This window comes from Triturus cristatus, chromosome 10 (genome assembly GCF_964204655.1).
Source record: "Triturus cristatus chromosome 10, aTriCri1.1, whole genome shotgun sequence".
Classification (NCBI taxonomy): domain Eukaryota; kingdom Metazoa; phylum Chordata; class Amphibia; order Caudata; family Salamandridae; genus Triturus; species Triturus cristatus.
Genome location: NC_140593.1, coordinates 400,397,611 through 400,417,920, shown reverse-complemented (window position 1 = coordinate 400,417,920; position 20,310 = coordinate 400,397,611). Strand labels below are relative to the sequence as shown.

General features: G+C 45.8%; 1 protein-coding gene across 1 annotated transcript in view; it reads left to right on the top strand.

Annotated features, from left to right (window-relative positions):
- Nucleotides 1-1,184, top strand: part of LOC146789513 (sperm microtubule associated protein 1-like) — a 52,240-nt gene extending 51,056 nt beyond the window's left edge. The window contains exon 3 of the mRNA XM_085630103.1: nucleotides 687-1,184. Coding sequence (XP_085486229.1) covers nucleotides 687-838 — 152 coding nt within the window. The 3' untranslated portion in view covers nucleotides 839-1,184. The remainder of the gene's footprint in view (nucleotides 1-686) is intronic.
- The last annotated feature ends 19,126 nt before the right edge of the window (nucleotides 1,185-20,310 follow it).

Below are 20,310 nucleotides of genomic sequence, written 5' to 3'. Positions count from 1 at the left end.
GAATAACTTTGGACTTTCCAACGCAATTCCAGCTATCTTTTCAGGAAAAAGTACCTTTCTAGTCTGAATGAAGAGTCTTAGGGTAGGTGTGGACTTGCACCAGGCGTCTCTGCTGGTGGGATGGAGGAGGTAGGGTGGCTGTAAGGGGCTGGAAAGCCGCAGCATGGCAGGGCATGGTAGGACCAGTGTGGGGTAGCATTGTCATCTCCCTGAGGTGTTGCAGGGGTCAAGCTTGGGCGGGGCTGTGCCTCTCCCCACAGGCCTTCCTTTCCTGTTGCCACCAGCTGATGCTCGGGGTTTGAGTTTGCACCCGGTAAAACATGGACCGGTGTTTCCGGATCTGAAATTATCAGTTTCTTTTTACAAACCTTATAATTTTGGGTCAGGAAACACTGGGCAATTTAGAGTCAGCCAGAGTCGTATTATTCCAAGGGTGAGATGCACGAATGACAGGCTTTTTAGAACGAAAACAATGCACTCATGGTCATTTAGTGGCATGGAAACAGAACAAACAAGCAATGCTGATGAAACCTTCCACCTCATATTAAAAGCATTGTTTAAAACACAGTCAATAAACAACATGCACTCTGAGGCCTTGTCTATTTGCACAACACTCCTAGGCTGCAATTACTACAGCAATAGAAATTATGGACACAGCTTATAATATCATCTTTTCTTTTTGTCAGGTCACTCCTCAGAAAATTTAAAGGGACACAGTTTTGTATCAATGAATCCTATCTTCGGGTACAATGGTAGCTATGGATACAGGAGGAACGTGCCAACTCTGCGCAGAATGCCCTCATGTTTCGGACTCGTAACCAAGTCGGCGATTCATTGACGCATTGCTGGTTTTGCTGTCACACCTGCGATAAGTTAATTTCCTATTAGTCATGTAACATGTCTATAGGTGATGTAATAAAACCAATGCATAATGTAAATAAAACATCGATTATGCTACTTGTATACTCTAAATGGAACAAAACTTTCCTTTACCTGATGATATAAAATGTGTGGTGTGTTCTATTTAATGGAGTCTAAAATTAGAACGTAAAAATTAATCACTTACACAAGAAAAGAGAAAGAGAAATGAACAAGAGATTTGAAAGAGTTTAACACAGAACCACATCATGAATGATAATATAAAAAATCATTGAAATTTCAAAGTTTAAAAAGAAAGAGAAAAAGATTCAATTGATGACAAGAGTGCCTTTTTAGCAGAACTCACGTTTGAAACCAAAATAGGATGATGGTTTATAATAGAGTCTAAATTTAAACCAGAAAATTACTATAGTGTGTTAAATGTGCTGAAAATAGTGTAAAACAAAGTTAAACTGATACACCTTTGAGATATTGCAGTAGGCAATCATTGTTATTTATGCCAGCTGCAGATGAACCCTGACAGCAGTTTTTGCTAATTAAAAGAAGAAACTCAATATTGATGAAATGTGCACAACGTGATTTAAAAGTGGGACCTTAGAATGATGCTTAGTGTTGTGGAACTGTAGAATTGTTCATTTAACAGAATGTATTACTTCACTATGCAACATTTTGTTCCTAAATGTCATGAGCTTCCTACTTATGTTTCCAATAATATTTGAATAGAAAAGCTTGTACATTTAAACAATAAAGAACTGTTGTTTAAAATAAAAGAGTGTATAACTAATATTGATTGTGTTCGTTAGTTAGTAGTTCATTGTTTTCACAGTAAAATACAAGGTCAATGAATATGAGGAGCCCATGATAACTATGCCTGGTGTTTCCAGAATCTCCCTTTCCAAGACTGTCTGTAGCTAACAACTTTAAAAAAGGTTTAATCCACATGTATTTCCATGGGAACGAAGGAGCTGAACTTGCTTGCTAAGATCCTTGTCCTCTCATTGGCTTGTGGCGGAACAAGCCCGCAACGTTTTGATACTTTTTTTATTTTTATATTAGCGCGTGTTCCTAGGAAGCTAGAGCCTTCTCTTCTACAGTTTGCTTGGAGGGTTGACCCAGACCATTGACGGTGGTAGCTAGTGCTGCTACTGTTTCCCTATTTTTCCTGACTTTCCTTGGATTTGACAGATTGCTACTGCAACTGTATGCTGCTCTGAGACTCTTTTATGGGTAATTCTGCTATTAAACTTACTTTTGACAGAAAGCCTTCAGGATCCTTCAAAACAACATAGTAGAGGTGGTAGAGGTAGTCTGCTTTTATGCTTTACAGCTAATATTATACACATCAACACATGAACTTGTTACGTCATTAGACCAATTCTACTCACAGAAACGTTTTAAATAATTGTATTGGTCACTTAAACACAAGTTCGTGATCTGAGAATTTGATTATAGAAAATTATTCCCAAATACTTTGGGCCCGATTAAGAGTTGGACAGTTCTGGCAGCGTGCAAGCTCTGCACTCGTAAACACCGGCTCCTTGTGGAAGCACCTGCCATTGCCATGCAATTTACTAGGCATTTTCCATGGGTTGGGGCAAACCAAACAGATTCTGTATGTCTTGGTAATATCATGCATACAATCCCCCATTCTGTGGGCGTTATTGCTCCCATATACCTGCTTCTTAAGCAAATGGTAAATGGGAGAAAGGGTAATGGTGGGGTACAGGGCTGTGGAGCTACCAAGGCACTGGTCAGGTCCTTGAGGGATATTAGGGAGATCATTTCTTACTCCCCTTGTTGTACCTGATAGTTAGTGGGGTGCTATCTGCCAGAGGTCTCTGTCACTGGCTTTATTCTATCAGTTAGTGCTGCATATGTCCTACCAATCCGTAGGACCTGCGTATTGTTCGGACAACATAAACTAAGGGCTTGGTGTCAAGAGTGATTCCGGACACCCATGCTGGATATGTTGGCCTATAGACCAGATAGCTCACAGTCCCCCCATAAGCTCCCCTAACCTACCAGGGAGCGATTGGTTTCTGTCAATCACTGAACATAACAACCCTGATTCCTCAGGGATCGTGGAAACAATACAGAACCTTTTTCTCCGTCACTTGTGTTCACTTATTCTCAGAGAAATATACAGAGAATACACATTTGGATGTTTTCAATAATATTTATTGAACCAACGTTATTCTAGCATAAAATACGTATGCTGCAGTGATTAGTAGACAGTAGTAGATAAAGGTGATTACAAGCACAAAACTAGTGTAAATAGTAGATATATTTGTACAATGGTACTAAATAATTGTATATGCACAGACATATAAACAGTACAATAATATAGCATACTACTACTATGCGAACCCCACTCTAAGTGTACCAAAAGTGTGTGTAGCTGTAGAGCCAAGAATCCCCCCCAAGAGACGATCCAACCCCATTACCTGATGGGATAGAGTGAAAGACTCCGTCTTGGTCACGAACTGGACACCCGTCACGAGATGTCAGACCGCTGCGTGGTGATATCTCAGCATGCAACGACCCTCGGTGTCAGCGGAAGTACCTCCTTTATTAATCTATCGGGATGCTCATCTTTTATAATAGAAAGCAGCCTTGCGATGTACGCATAGATTAGTGATCTTATGGATATGTAAATATCCCTGTCGCCCGTAAATTAAGATAGAGATGACATTTGTGCGTAGTACGAAACAAGACCTTGTACATGATGTTCAGGGTATTGATAATGTTGTGCGAAGCTAGATGTAAAAATAAAGTTTAGTTTCTGAGAAACTAATCCAACATTGTTGCACGAGCAAATGTGTGCCAAAGGTCATAGCTGGAAATGTTATTTGTGAGGACAATGTAAGAAAATGAGCTGCTTTGCTACAAGGGCCTAACTCAGGAATGTACAGTAGGTGAGGACTTGCATCAGGCATTTCTGCTGTTTGGACGGAGAAGGTAGGGTGGCTGTAAGGGTTTGGAAAGCTGTAGCACGCAGGGCATGGTAGGACCAGTGTGGGGGAGCATTGTCATCTCCCTGAGGTGTTGCAGGGGTCAGGCGTGGGTGGGGTTGTGCCTCTACCCACAGGCCTTGCTCTCCAGATGGCACCAGCTGATTTTCTAGGTTTGAGGCAGCATCCAGTAAAACCAGGTCCAGTGTTAGATCTGATATTATTGGTCCGTGTTTTTTACAAACCTTATTATTTTAGGTTAGGTAACACTGTGCCATTTAGAGTCAGCCAGAGTCGTATTATTCCAAGTGTGAGATGCACAGAATGACAGGCTTTTTAGAATTATAACAACGCACCTAAGGCCATTTAGTGGCATGGAAACAGAAAAAACAAGCAATGCTGATGAAACCTTCCGCCTCGAATTAAAGTATTGTTTAAAACACAGCCAATAAACAACATGCACTCTGAGGTCTTGTTTATTTGCACAACACTCCTTGGTTGCAATTACTACAGCAATAATAATTATGAACACCGCTTATAATATCATCTGGGTTTTTTTGTCAGGTCACTCCTCAGAAAATTTAAAGGGACATAGTTTTGTATCAATGAAATCTATCTTCGGGTACAATGGTAGCTATGGATACAGGAGGAATGTGCCAACTCTACGCAGAATGCTCTAATCGTTCGGACTCATAACCAAGTCAGCGATTCATTGAAGCATTGAAGGTTTTGCTGTCACATCTGCAACAAAGTTAATTTCCTATTAATTATGTAATGTGTCTATAGGTGATGTCATAAAGCAACGCATCATGTAAATATGACAGTGAATGTACTACTTGTATACTCTGCATGGAACAAAGTTTTCCTTAACCTAATGATAGGAAATGTGCTGTGTGTGCTATACAAAGGAGTCTAAAATTAGAATGGAAAAATTAATTACCTGCACAAGAAAAGGGAAAGAGAAATGAACAAGGGATTTTAAAAGAATTTGACATTGAACCACATCATGAATGGTGACTATGGAAAATCTTTGAAATGTCAAAGTTTGAAAAGAAAGAGAAAAGATTCAACTGATGATGAGAGTACCTTTTGAGCAGAACTCACATGTGAAACCAAAATAGTGTGATGGTTTATAAACTATCAGATGGGGACTAATAGAGTATGAACACCCAGGCACCACATTTCGATCCCCATCAAGCTGCACAGCCTTTTTCACGAGTCCAATTAATTAAATTCATAATAAACGCTTCACTTGTGCAACCATGTTATCCATTATTTTCCAACCTTTTTATCCCTTTGTTTTCTTCAATTGAGTTGACTCATTTTCCTCGTTTTCATCTTAATTCAGTATTGTTCATGTAAACACAGGAGTGAACGATGTTTCTGCTTTGTAGAACACAAGTGTATGTAGTATGGTTTTTGCAGTATGAGTATCACAAATGGAATTGATGGTGACAAATCTTTTTGTATTATAGATACCCCTGAAGAAGGGTTTTTCCTGAAATGCATTGGGGGATTTTTTAATAAAACGTAACCTGCAGAAACATCGTTGCCGTGAATGCACCGCTTACACCCGTATACCGAGCTCCGTCGTGTTCCGGCGGAGGAAGAAGCCTGCAACAATGTTTTCGATATGTTTCCTTGACCTTTATATTAGTGCGTGTTCCTAGGTAGCTAGAGCCTTCTCTTCTAATGTTTGCTTGGAGGATTGGCCCAGACCTTTGAAGGTGGTAGCTAGTGCTGATTACCTTGTTTTCCTGACTTTCCTTCAACAGATTGCTACTGCAACTGCCTGCTGATCTAAGACTCAGCTGAGCCTTATGAAATACTCTTTTATGGGTAATTCTGCTATTTACCTTGATTTTGAAGCTTCATGCTCCTTGATTTCACTCGTTTTCCATTTGATTTCGAACTCTTCATGAGTTCTTTATAAACTAAAACTCTGATCCTGATTCTGTAGAATAGGGAACTTATTTCCTTTATGGAACACGCATAGCTACATTTGTTTATGATGATGACTTGCTCTAACCAATATTCTTTTTCAGGAGATTTCTGTAACCTTATTTGATTGATGGAGTAACTGAATAGAGACCAAAAATAGAAAAAGATCATTACTAATCGATTAGGGGCTTATTTACAAGCCCCTTGCGCTGCCGGGGAGTCACTTTTTGTGACGAACCTGCAGCTCATTTTGCTGCCCCATATTTACAAGGATAGGAAAAGCCACCCTGCATGGCTTTTCCTGTCCTTGTAAATACAGCCCCTTTACACGTAGTACTTTGCATGAAGGGGGCTTTCCATGGGTGTTGCTGTGGGTGTTCCCACACAACACCCATGGAACCTGACACATTTCTAGATTTACGAGAAATCGTAAACCTGGAAACACGTCTGAATGCTACACCTCCCCAGTGGAGGCGTAGGGAGGCACAACGGGGAGAAATGTATTCATTTCTCCTCATTTTTTCCTCTTTCTATGCGTGCTGCATTCTGGTGATTCTTTATGTGCAGTAAGGTGTCCCTTCCTGCATATAAACAATCGTTAAAGAAATTATGTTTTGCAAGTTCTATGTGTGCTAATGCAGCACACATAGGAGTTGAAAAACGCCATTTCTGATTGATTATGTGCAGGAAGGGACAACTTCATGCACATAAGCAATCATCCCTGTGAGACAGGCATCCTTGCACCATGGGGCAAGGGTGCCTGCATCGGTGCATGGCAGCAAATTGTGCACCAGCGCAGGGGAGAACACAGGGATCCCTCATATCCTTGTAGATATGACCAGTGGCGGGTGGTGACATTTGAAAAACGTGGGGCGTAAAAGTTTGTGATGAATGGCCAGTGGTGAGCGAGCACAGTGAGCCCGACCGTCATAAGGGAGGTCCCCCATCCCCCGAGAAAAAATAGAAAAAATAGTGTGCAAACGGTGCATTTTCAAGCATCTTTGAGAAAGCAAGAAGACTGATAAAGCAATTGCGAAAGTGCAGTTATAGCATCAATAAAGAGATTACATGTGATAATGATGTAGGTAGCTGCTTATTCATTATAACCACAGAACTTCATAACTGACTTTGAGATAACAATGATGAGTACCTTACATATTTCTTTATTTGTTGATATACCTTTAAAAATGAAATCTAATGATGCTTGGTGCTTGCTTGGAATAAAATTGAGTGCAAAGTGGCCAGAATAATGAAAAGTAATTAGAAGTGAAACAATTGGGTACCAATTTTTTACACCAGCTCACAAAACACATTTTGATGTCAGATAGGTGAAGCCTGATAACTATCTGCTGAAGATGACGTAAAGTGTACTAATAGCAACGTTTTAATGTTTGGTATAGCAGTTTGTTTTCCTCTTTATCATCTATCGATTCCTTAAGCAGAACCATCACATGTGCAATCTAATTAGTCAATAAGTAACCTGTTCCATTCTGAAATGATATGATAATCGATTTTTTAAAGTGCCATGTTTATACATAAAATACAATCAAAAGTTTGAATAATCGTAGCTATATTAATAAAATGGGTCACCTTGCATTCCCTCTGCCAAGAGTAAAAAGTATGAGGTAAACTGAACTGAACTACACTGAAACTTGAAGCATTATACTTGAATGTTACGGAAATAGTTTCTCTCCGTGCGACCACTTTGGTTTGATTTGAATCCAGGTGCCAACAGCTGTGTGCAGCAGGTACGGAGCCCATTTCGGCTGAATGTGCTCCGCTGCAGTAATCTGTTCACAACCAGATTCAAATAAAAGCAAATTGGTCCCACGGAAAGAAACTATTTCTGTAACATTTAAGTATATTGATCAGAATGACATTCTTGGGGGTGACGAGAGCACAGGTTCTGAAGACCCACTCAAACAAGGGTCAGCCGCCCTAGTGGCAACCCATGAACCACCACCAGGCACAGTAAAACGGAGCACGAGGATCGCCATTACCCACCACCATGCACTGCAAAGCAGAACACGAAGATCAGTATTTTAATTTAAAAATGCCACCACAGGTCGGAGATAAATTCTAGTTGTCAAGCAAGTAGCAAGGTGGGGAATTCAAACTCCAGCTTGTGATGTATACTATATTCCTGTGTCTTTATTGTCCAATTCACGGTCACCGACGACAAAGTCACTGCTTAAACATACTTTTACTTACTTGGGGAACTCGGGTGACTCAGCTCAGCCTTTTCAAAGGGGGGGAGGGGGGATCTCGTGCGGGGGTGGGGGGCAGCGGGGGTTTGAAAATAAAGTACAAAGAAGCTTAAACTTACTTGACCGGGTCCGCGCCTCTGCTGTCTGCTTCTGGGCCGGGGTCCACGTTTGGCGCCTTCACCGTCGTCTTCTGCGTGAGTGGCTGGCAAGCCCTCTCAGGCTCTCAGCCAATCCAGACGCTGCTCCAGAGTCCAGTAGCGCCAAGATTGGCCTGGAGAAGTGTCACTCCCTGCCCAGTAGGAGACCAGGGGCTGCCAATGAAGCAACCCTCGCTCTGCTAAGGGGAAGGCTTAGTGCGCATGTTCAGGTTGGTCTTAAAAATGACCAGCCCAAAAACGAACATGCGCACTATTGCGCTGTCACTCACTCTGAGTGCTGCCGCAGCCCCACCCCCTTCAGCGTCCCTCATCCTACTTCTGATGCTAATTCCATTCCAGTCAGGAGTCCTGATTGCTGGAGTTAGCGTCAGAAGTAGAACTATTTCTAAATGGGGCCGTGGTCCCATGGCATTGGTGGGGCAACGCCCCTAAAGGACGCACCGCCACTGGATATGACGCATCCCTGTACTTTGAAAGTACTGCAGCTTGGTGCAACCAAAGTGCTTGCGGTGCCATGCTTCGGCACTTTCTTGTAAATGAGGCCCTTAGTGACAAAATAAAATGTTAAAATGACAATACAACTCTCATCATTAACTGATCATAGCTGGTTATTTAAGATGTTTAACTTGCTCCTTGACTCCTAATACACAATTCTAAGATCCATCGCAGGTGAAGAAAGACTTGGCGCGGGAAGGTGGGCTCAACTTTCACTTAAATGACCATTTGAAATAAAATTCAAGGCCCAGTACTGCGCTATCATATGTAAGGGACCAGATTGCATTAACTGGACCAATGTCAACAATTTTGCATCGGTTGTGGGAAATTGTACACCACTGTAGTGCAATTTTGCATTGAAGGACCATTGAAAATATTGTTCTGCCCTGGTAAATTAGAATGAATATATTATTTTCACTAACTGACCAGGGTAAGCATCAATTTAAAATTGAGGTGGGGAAAAATACTTTAACTGAAACAATTCGTAATACATTACATTTGTATGTTGTTTAACCAGAGCAATGAAGTTTTTCTCATGATTTAAAAAACAAAAATCAGCAGTAGCAGAATAACATGCAAAGTTTTGAACAACCAACTTAAAGGCCAATGAATTTAATAATAAATGTGATATGTAAAACATATGTGTGCACCTGTTTTTATTTTATTTAACATTCGTGAGTAACATATCTCATCGAAAGAAACACAGAACATGTTCACAATGCAACATTGATTACAGAAAACAAATCCAGCAGCGAATGATTTATCCATTTACATTTACCTAACCTTAACAATTAAGCTTATAGCTCCAATAATGGTGATTAAATTCTGTCTAGTTTACTTGAGTATTACTTACTTTTGAATATTAACCTTTTAAATGTAGCTTTTTAAAAATAGTTTGCATTGAACTATTTTGATACAAACTTTCTGTTTTTCAAAATATTATTCCTCTAAAAATAAGGACTTCTGTGCCTGCATTCATAAAGACAATATCGGTGAAACGATCAAGCAGTTGCAAATATATAGGAAAAATACTTCTGAGCTTTCTTATCTGAACTGCAAAGGAAGTAGAGATGATCAAACCATTAGTCAGCACATGGAGCTCTATCAATAACAAAACAGCACCTGACAATATTCTGAGAACCTGAAACGCTTCAACACAGCAAATAGAAATGGTCACTCCACCTATGAAAGGGGTGTGAGTGCTAGACTGGTCAGTGGCCTTTTTTGTCACGGTACTGCTGTCAGTCTCGAGGGTTCTGATGACTGGTAGACTGGAAGGCCCCGGTCTTGACTGTCCTTGTCTGTCAGACATACGGTCAACCCTTCATGTAGGCACAATGCCGCTGGCCCTAGGTAGTACCTCAGCAGATAGAGCCCCAAGAGGAGGAAAAAGCCTGCGGGCAATAAACCTCCTGAAAACAACGAGACTCTTCACCAGGATAAGAAGACAGGGGGGTGCTGGTGAATGATCAGGGACATGTCACTGGACAAAAACCTCCTGGAAGAAACGGGTGCGAAGTACACACCTGGAACACTAGGAAGCATTGCAATGCAAGGAAGAAAGGACTGACTCCTTTATACTTTGCAAACAGGAAATGGCATCAGGAAACAAGGAAAACCATATTGGATTGGAAGCCCTCCGATAGACTGGACAGGTTTGGTGGCAATCTTGGACTGGGCACATATACTTGTGGAGGGACGTCTAGGACCCAGAATTCCCTAGAAATAAATAATTCAGGGCTCCCCCGAAGGGAGAAGATGGCGGTGTGGAACATCAAATCAACCGACTGGCCATTTGCAGGTAAGCCTTACTGAAAGGAGAGGCTGCCCCCCAGTTTTCATTGGTGCTGACTCGTGCTGCACCGGCTACGCATCCCTCTCACCCCAGGCTATCTCAGGGAGTCATGCCAAGTGGGACACCAGTAGCGCGGCATCTTTAACTGGAGAGGGGTGCTTTGGAAGTTGTCCCACTGTAGCCTGAGGATGAGCCTGTCTCTCATCAAACTCCTCCAGTGCAATGGAAGAAGGATCAGAAGACTACTCAATTGATGAGCAGAATCCTCAGCAGTGGGCCCGTTGCTGAGCTAGATACCCTCAGAAGGGACCACAACACTCCCATAAGGCTTCTAATATGCCCCTCTTTCGTCAGGGTGACTGAAAAGTCTATCCAGCCAGTCTTTCATTGCTGACCTCTAATAAATGCCTCAACCAAATCCATTTAAGTGTCAGGAATCGGAGGCGCGGTAAGCAAACGCGCCTACCTAGATTATAAACTACACATCCCAGCAACCTCCGGGGCCCGGAAGAGGAAGTCCATATAACGGCGTCATACCCGGCCGGAGGTGTGCGTTATTCGTTTACTTGGATGAGGATCGGAGGAAGGAGCTGCGGAGCGTTGCGATCCCGGACGACGGTACTCAGAGTCCCGACTTCCGTCGAACGGTCACAACGGAGGGTGTGTTCACCGCGGCCGGCGGCTTCCCCGAAGATTACGGAGCAGGTAGGAAATGTCCCTGGCTCCCTGACTATTAAACCCGGAGGGTTGCAAGGCGACCTGTCCCAACCGCTGAGGAGCGGTATTCGTGTTACTCGCACCGTAGGAGGTGCACCTGCTGAATTAAAGCCGAGGGTGTCCAAATCCTTTCTAACCCCCGCATCACCCCCCCCTGGACAGGGAGATTTTGCCGACTGGCATTTAGGGATGGGGGCTTAACAGAGGCGAGGATTCTAGCTCGGCAGGACGGCGAAATCTTCGGGTGTCTTGACACCAAACTGAATGTTCCAGGGAGTGCGCAAGTGGCGTATATCCCATCGAGAGGATCCCCGGGTGAAGGTAACCAGGAGAGTCCTCTAAACTTACTGTGTCAAATCCATGGGCGTGTTGATCCTCACGTTGTGAAGGAGCGCTTCACCATACGAACGCCGGCGGCGGTCATACACCGTGGAAGCCTCTTGGATGTACTTGGAGTCCGTTAGTGATAGCGGGGAACTAGGATCCCTCAGTCTGAGGCAAGACTGAGGATAGGCCAGAGCGTTGCCTGGCCGGTGTGTTGTTTTGAACTGAGAAAGCCACAGGAGAGGACTGTGGGCTGAGAGACAAGATTTAGTGGTCCTGAGAGAGGCATCTCAGGGGTCACGGGGAAGGACTCCCATACACCTGGTAAATACTGGCGCTAGTGAGACCGTAATGAGAGTAGAGATAAGTGTTGTGCTTATATGAATATTGTCTTGTTTTGTCTTTCAGGTTCGATTCCCTGCTGTTCCTTTCCCCCCTTCCTTTTTTCCCTCGCCTGATCGCCTCTGGGCTCTGTAACCTCTCGGTTGGAGTCCGGGGATATCGGGAGGTGGACCCCTGTTGCGTCGCCCGGACCCTGAGGAGCCCTGTAGTCGTAACAGAATAACGCACCCACGATACGCGCTCCTCCCGGTCCGGGGTGGGCAACATGGCTACCTTGGAAGACGTAGTACAGGCTTTAGCCTTAGTCCAACAGGAACTAGTGGCATCGCGTACAGAAACCGCCGCCTTGCGGGACAGGGTAGATAGGCTAACACGTAACCCCTTTGATGCGTCCGCAGCGGGCGGCCCACAGATTCAGGTGACGGTGCCACCCCCCATTCCCTTAGCCAGCCCTGAAAGATACGCAGGAGATCCCCAGAAAATACAAATCTTCCTGACGCAGGTCATGCTGCATTTCTCGTGTAAGCCATCGTCCTTTCCCACCAATCACTCGAGGGTAGCTTTTGCCATTTCATATTTAGTGGGGGACGCGGCGTCTTGGGCGGTTCCGTTGGTCAGAAATAATGATCCCGTTCTGTCCGATTGGGATGCGTTCAGGACAGCATTTGAAGCCGTGTTTGATAGACGAACCACCACGTTTAGCACAGACAAAGAGTTGTTATCCTTGAGACAGGGAAAGAGCGATCTGGTGACCTACCTCACCTCCTTTAACAGATTGGTGGCGGAGACGGCATGGCCCGAAGAGAAGAGGATGTCCCTGTTTTATCAAGGTTTGAGCGATGATCTCAAAGACATAGTGGCGCAGATAGACCCCCAGCCTACCACCTGCGCCGCCATGATGAATCTGGTCTTGCGCCTAGACGGGCGCCTGGCCGAGAGAGGTGGTGATAGGTACAGAGGAGGAGGCTCTGCAAACAGATACTCCCGGAGGGAACAGGCTCCCTTGGCCACAGACCACGAACCTATGGAGGTTGGGGCAGTGAGGGCCCCCTTGTCCAAAGTTGAAAGGGAAAGTCGCCGCACGTTGGGCCTTTGCATGTATTGTGGGAAACGCGGGCATTTTGTGCGCGACTGTCCGGCAAAGCCTAAGGCCACCGCTATTCCCTATAGGGGGAAAAAGGCGGCGGTGTCGGCATTGGGTAAAGACACAAGCAGCCAGGAGAGAGGCCAGGTGGGAACGGTGGGGGACACGGAATGGAGAATACCGTCGCTGACCACGACCCGTTCCACTGACACCGAAGCACATATCGTTCTGCAGGCAAGACTCGAGGTAGGTCAACAAGTGCATCAGGTCCTAGTGATGCTGGACTCTGGGGCCACGGGCAACTTCATAGACCAGGGGTTAGTCAGAACCTTAGCCATAGGGGTCGTACCACGGGGGTCGCCAGAGGAAGTACTGGCAGTAGATGGGAAACCTTTGAAGTCTGGCCGCATTACCCTCCACACAGAAAGCCTTAAGATGTCCCTTAAGGACGGGGCCAACCAACATACGGAAGAAATCGAACTGAACATTATAGAGGCCCCTCAATACGAGGTCATTCTAGGGATGCCGTGGTTTTGTAGCCACAATCCGACGGTGGACTGGAAGGAACGGACGGTCCGGTTTCTGTCACCCGGGTGTGCAGAGCATTGTCTGAGGGAACATCAAGCGATAGCCTTAGCATTGGCGTGCCCCTTTTATGTAGCTACAGCAGCCGAAAAAGAAGTGGAACTACCGGCCGAGTATTCTAAGTATGCTGACGTTTTTAATAAAACGCAGGCGGAACGTCTACCCCCACATAGACCGTATGACTGTCGGATTGACCTGGTGGAGGGAGCAGTCATCCCCACATGTAGGGTGTATGCTCTGTCAGAGCCGGAAACACACCATTTGAGAGAGTACTTAGACCACTACCTGGCTCTGGGGTTCATCCGACCGTCCCGATCCCCGGCTGCATCCCCGCTATTTTTCATAGACAAGGCCAACGGAGAGTTGAGGGCGTGTTGCGACTACCGGAGTCTCAATAAGAACACTATCAGGAATAGGTATCCGTTGCCACTCATTAGCGTCCTGTTGGATCAAGTGCGGGAGGCAGTGATATACACTAGGTTAGATCTACGAGGGGCCTATCACTTGGTAAGGGTCAGACAGGGGGACGAGTGGAAACTGCGTTCAAGACCCGTTTTGGGCTCTATGAATACCTGGTAATGCCGTTCGGGCTCTGCAATGCCCCGGCGGCATTCCAGTTTTTCTTGAACGAAGTCATGAGGGAGTACATGGATATCTTTGTAGTCGTCTACATTGATGACATTTTAATCTATTCAAACACCGTGGATGAACACACTAGACACGTAGGGTTAATTCTCGAGAAACTAAGGGCCAATAAACTGTATTGTAAGCTCAGCAAGTGCGAGTTAGGGGTGAACACGGTGGAGTTCCTGGGAGTGATCTTGAGTCCCACTGGGTTGAACATGTCAGAAAGGAAAGTGAAGGCCATTCGCGAATGGCCCCTTCCAGGAAATGTGCGGGACGTTCAGAGCTTTCTGGGATTCGCGAACTATTATCGCCGTTTCATACAGGAGTTCTCCCAGATTGCAGTGCCGATGACTCGTCTGCTACGGAAAGGAGTGCCGTTTGTGTGGACTGAGGAAGCCACCATAGCTTTTGAGCACCTTAAGACAGCGTTCACCTCGGCTCCCATTCTCCGGCATCCGCAGATGGATGTTCCATTCATCGTGGAAGCCGATGCATCGGAGGAGGCCGTCGGGGCCGTTCTGTCCCAACGAGACAAGAGCACAGGAAGGCTGCACCCGATCGCCTTTCTCTCAAAAAAGCTGGATAAAGCAGAACTAAACTATACAGTCGCCGAGAAAGAACTGCTTTCGATCAAAAAGGCCTTTCAAGAATGGCGTCAATACTTGTGGGGGGCGCAACATACGGTGACGGTATATTCGGATCACCGAAATCTTCAATTCATGAAGACGGCGAGACATTTGACTCCAAGGCAAATGCGATGGACTCTCTTTTTTGAGGAATATGACTTTATAATCACCTTCAGGCCCGGCTCAGAAAACCGGAAGGCCGATGCACTGTCCCGTCAGTCCATGGAAGAAGACCGACCATCCCCAGCGCCGGTGGCTATCATTAACCCGTCCAAGGTAATCTGTGTGCTAAGGGCAGACCGGTTCCTGGAAGAAGTACGGATCAGCCGTTCCGTGGAGGAATGGAAGAAGTGGGCTCAGGAGGAGGCAGTGAGAGGGCTAAAGAGGGGACTCCCTTTTTATCAAAATCGGCTGTTTCTACCGACAAGAGCATTGCAGCGACAGGCGTTTCAATGGTGTCACGCAGCGCCCGTGGCCGGTCATCCGGGGATCCGGAGAACATTGGAAGCCATGACAAGACATTTTTGGTGGGAAACCATGTCCCAAGACATACATCGGTGGGTAATGCAGTGCGAAGTATGTGCCAGAAACAAGGGAGAAAGATGCCGCAAGAAGGGGAAACTGCTCCCTCTACCTAAGCCTCAACAACCCTGGAGAAACATCAGTCTGGACTTCGTAACTGGGCTCCCCATGGATCAGGGGTGCTCGGCGATCCTGGTCGTGGTGGATAGTTTGACCAAGATGGGTCACTTCATCCCTTGTAAGAACCTCCCTACTGCAGGACAGACCGCACAGCTGCTGTTGACCCATGTGGTGAGATTCCACGGCCTGCCGGGGGTGATCGTTTCAGATCGAGGCCCGCAATTTATAGCCAGTTTTTGGAAAACATGGTGCAAGGCGCTGCACATGGAGTCCGCCACCTCCACCAGCTTCCATCCGCAGACCGACGGTCAGACAGAGCGCCTAAATCAGACTCTAAAACAGTTCTTGCGGTGTTATGTGACAGAAGCACAAGGCTCCTGGGTATCCTGGCTTTGGTTGGCAGAGCTGTCTTACAACAACGCCCGGCACAGCTCCACCGGAGTGTCCCCGTTTATGGCAAACTTTGGGTACCACGCCAAGACACTTCCAGTAGAGATACCAACAGAGGTAAATAATCAACCGTCGGTGCAAGAACATGTCCGCGCTCTAAAGAATCTGCATAGGAAGACGCAACAGGCATTGCAGGCTGCCAAACAGTCCTACAAGAGGTGGGAGGACAAGAACAGGATCGATGGGCCTCAGTATGCGGTGGGAGACAGAGTCTGGCTGTCCACCAAGAACATCAGGTTCAAGCTTCGCAGCATTTTCCACCCACGCTACATAGGTCCGTATACCGTGGTGCGACAAGTCAATCCGGTGGCGTACCGCCTCCGGTTGCCAGGCTCTCTCAGGATCCACCCCGTTTTCCATTGCGGCCTGTTGAAACCGGCATTATCAGCCAGGAAGAGGGCGCCACCGCCGATTTGCGGAGAACAGGGTTTGGAATACGAGGTCCGAAGCATCCTAGACGCAAAGTACCGCAGGGGCAAGTTGTGGTTCTTGATTGCCTGGAAGGGGTACACGGCGGAGGACGATTCATGGGAACCGGCGGAGGCGGTACATGCGCCGAATGCGGTGAAGAGGTTCTATGACAGACATCCCGGGAAACCTGGTGCTAGGAGGCGCTTGGGAGGGGGGCCTTCTGTCAGGAATCGGAGGCGCGGTAAGCAAACGCGCCTACCTAGAGTATAAACTACACATCCCAGCAACCTCCGGGGCCCGGAAGAGGAAGTCCATATAACGGCGTCATACCCGGCCGGAGGTGTGCGTTATTCGTTTACTTGGATGAGGATCGGAGGAAGGAGCTGCGGAGCGTTGCGATCCCGGACGACGGTACTCAGAGTCCCGACTTCCGTCGAACGGTCACAACGGAGGGTGTGTTCACCGCGGCCGGCGGCTTCCCCGAAGATTACGGAGCAGGTAGGAAATGTCCCTGGCTCCCTGACTATTAAACCCGGAGGGTTGCAAGGCGACCTGTCCCAACCGCTGAGGAGCGGTATTCGTGTTACTCGCACCGTAGGAGGTGCACCTGCTGAATTAAAGCCGAGGGTGTCCAAATCCTTTCTAACCCCCGCATCACCCCCCCCTGGACAGGGAGATTTTGCCGACTGGCATTTAGGGATGGGGGCTTAACAGAGGCGAGGATTCTAGCTCGGCAGGACGGCGAAATCTTCGGGTGTCTTGACACCAAACTGAATGTTCCAGGGAGTGCGCAAGTGGCGTATATCCCATCGAGAGGATCCCCGGGTGAAGGTAACCAGGAGAGTCCTCTAAACTTACTGTGTCAAATCCATGGGCGTGTTGATCCTCACGTTGTGAAGGAGCGCTTCACCATACGAACGCCGGCGGCGGTCATACACCGTGAAAGCCTCTTGGATGTACTTGGAGTCCGTTAGTGATAGCGGGGAACTAGGATCCCTCAGTCTGAGGCAAGACTGAGGATAGGCCAGAGCGTTGCCTGGCCGGTGTGTTGTTTTGAACTGAGAAAGCCACAGGAGAGGACTGTGGGCTGAGAGACAAGATTTAGTGGTCCTGAGAGAGGCATCTCAGGGGTCACGGGGAAGGACTCCCATACACCTGGTAAATACTGGCGCTAGTGAGACCGTAATGAGAGTAGAGATAAGTGTTGTGCTTATATGAATATTGTCTTGTTTTGTCTTTCAGGTTCGATTCCCTGCTGTTCCTTTCCCCCCTTCCTTTTTTCCCTCGCCTGATCGCCTCTGGGCTCTGTAACCTCTCGGTTGGAGTCCGGGGATATCGGGAGGTGGACCCCTGTTGCGTCGCCCGGACCCTGAGGAGCCCTGTAGTCGTAACATTAAGACTTGCTTCACATACTTTTATTGGATAATGATAGACCGGGCATAAAGGCCTAGGATCAAAGGGGGGAACATGGCGGCCGACGGTTAGACGGTCACGCAGCAGTCTCGCCATCCGGGGAAACTAGTGTGCATACTGGCATGCGGTGCAGTATAGGTGGGTCTTACCTGGCGACAGAGGGAGCTGGAGACGAGGAGGAGAACTGCGTTTCCTTGCCCCCCTCGTAGCGGATGTGCGCGGTGTGCGGAGACGCGGTTGGGAGTGATCAGGGAGGAATGGCCGCAACCATCGCCGTACAGCATGGAGTCAGAGTGTGGGCTGAGGCTGCCGCAGGGCTCTCAGTAGACCATAGAGCTATGGGCAGGATATCGTATAGAGGAGCCCCAAGCAGAGCAACCCAGTCCGAACAAATACGAGGAGAGAATCAAGCGGGGAACCAGCATATTTTTCAACGAGATGAGAAAACATTTATGTCACCAGCAAAAAAGAAAGTCGGGAGGAAAACAGCAGGAGTACCAAATCCCTCTCCAGTTCTGAGGAAAAAAGGGACCAGCTCAATCACCAACCCTGAGTCTGAGGTAAGGAGGTCTGAAGGGATTTCAGAAGGGCAAGCAAATAGATATGCTCTCAGAAATAAACAAATTCTAGATAATACCGGAATATTAGCCCAAGCTAAAAAGACACCTGTTGCTACTTATACCTCCCAGCAGTTTCAAGAAGTTCAGGAAAGTCCACTCGCAGGTCATAAAACGGCAAAAGGTGCAAGAGCAACAGGGAGAAAAGAGATGAAACTCTCTGCTTGAGTTAAAATAACATCGTCCCTGAGATCCTAATTTAAAGTCCAAGCTCAGGGAAAGGGGCAGTTAATTCAGACACCTATAACAGACTTACCCAGCAAACCTAACAGGGGCGAACTACGCCCTGGAATGGGGGAATTCGGCAAAGACAAAATTACCAGTACTTTGGGGGGTACTCTAGAGTCTCAATAATGATATCAAGTCTTGGCAGATAAAGAAGAAGAATCTCTACAAGAAAAGAGGTCACTTCCTCCCACCGAACGTACAGTACAGGCTATTTGCCATATGTAAACAGTAAACGAGTTACATCCAGAGATGGAAAGAATGATAACATCACTTTTTGGTGAAATTAAAGAATGATTTGACACATCCGAAAAAAATCAAGGATGAATTCATGAAATGTGCGAGAGTTTAGAATGTAAACTGAACTCAATAGTAGAAAGACTGGGAAACATGGAATCCACCATAGAGAAATTAAGCAAAGAGGTGGAGACAAATAAAAAAGAAATCTTTTCTTTAAAGGTAGGGGAAAAAGACATAAAAGATAAGATTGAGACTCTTGAAAATAATGCGCAACGGAACAATATAAGGATTTTAAATATCCCAGACGGCTTTGAAGGGGAAAATATAAATACAGCAATAATAGCCTTGTTAAAGGAATTTATACCTGATCTCGATAACAGCAATTTGGAAGAAGATATACAACGTATTCATCATGACCCTTTCTGCAAATCAGCAGTTAGGAAAATCCTGGTAAATTTCAAAACATATCTACTGAAGGAAAAAATATTATTGGAGGCCATTAAAGCAGGGTCATATAAAAGAGGAGACTGGTCTTTCAGGATCGGATCAGACATCTCCAGAACGACTCAGGACAGGCAATGGGAGCTGAGAAACCATATGCAAGAGCTAAGATCTTTAGGGGCTACCATCCAAATGTGCTTCCCAGCCACTCGCAAGATAATGTGAAACAACAAAATGCATAACATTAAAGATCCAAGAGACGTATATCTGAAAAGTCGTAATGCAGTATGTATAGCTGCCACCAGGGGAATACCAAACATCTGTACCTCTCTACATGCCTGTTCTACCCCTCTTTGGCTTCACCACTAAATTTTCCTATCCTTTCTTCCTTACACTTCTTTCACTCTCAAAAGATAAAAGTAAGGGGTAGCTACATAAGCTACAATGCAAGAATGATCTTTGCCACTCGTGGCTAACCCTGTAACATTACTTGTGAATGTATATGGTATATAACAATAAATATAAAATTAGGTTGAAGAGTTTATCCAACAGATTAAAGCACACCAGAAATAAATATTTTTTTTTCTTTATACCCCGAAATGGCGAGAGGGCTCAAATACCATAAGGTGCCCATCTTTAGGTCACCAGGAGATGAATGGGAGGGTTCCCCGTGGAGGGTGAGGGGGGGTTCACTTTTCATAGCTAAATATGTATATACTTTGCACAGGGTGGGGAGCATGTGGGTTAAAATGTTTAAAAAAGGGAGTTCTCATATAGTAAAAATACTCTTGAATCTAATAGAGATAAAAACTTTACCTCCAATCAGAAATAAATAGTAGGAAATTACAGAAGAATTTAAAAGAAAAATGCTGAATATTTTAAGTTGGAATGTCAATTGGCTTAGGGTAGCCAGTAGACGGAGAAAAATCTTGGAGTATTGGAAGCTCTCACAAAGCGAAATACTTATAATACAAGAAACACATCTGCTGAAAGATGAATGGAGTAAAATACAAAAAAATCAAAGATGGATAGAACATTATGTCTGTACAGATCAGGACTGTTGCATAAAAGGGGTGGCAATTCTCTTTAAAAAATCCATTAAGGTCTGCTTGGAGGACTGTATGGTAGATAGAAAGGGAA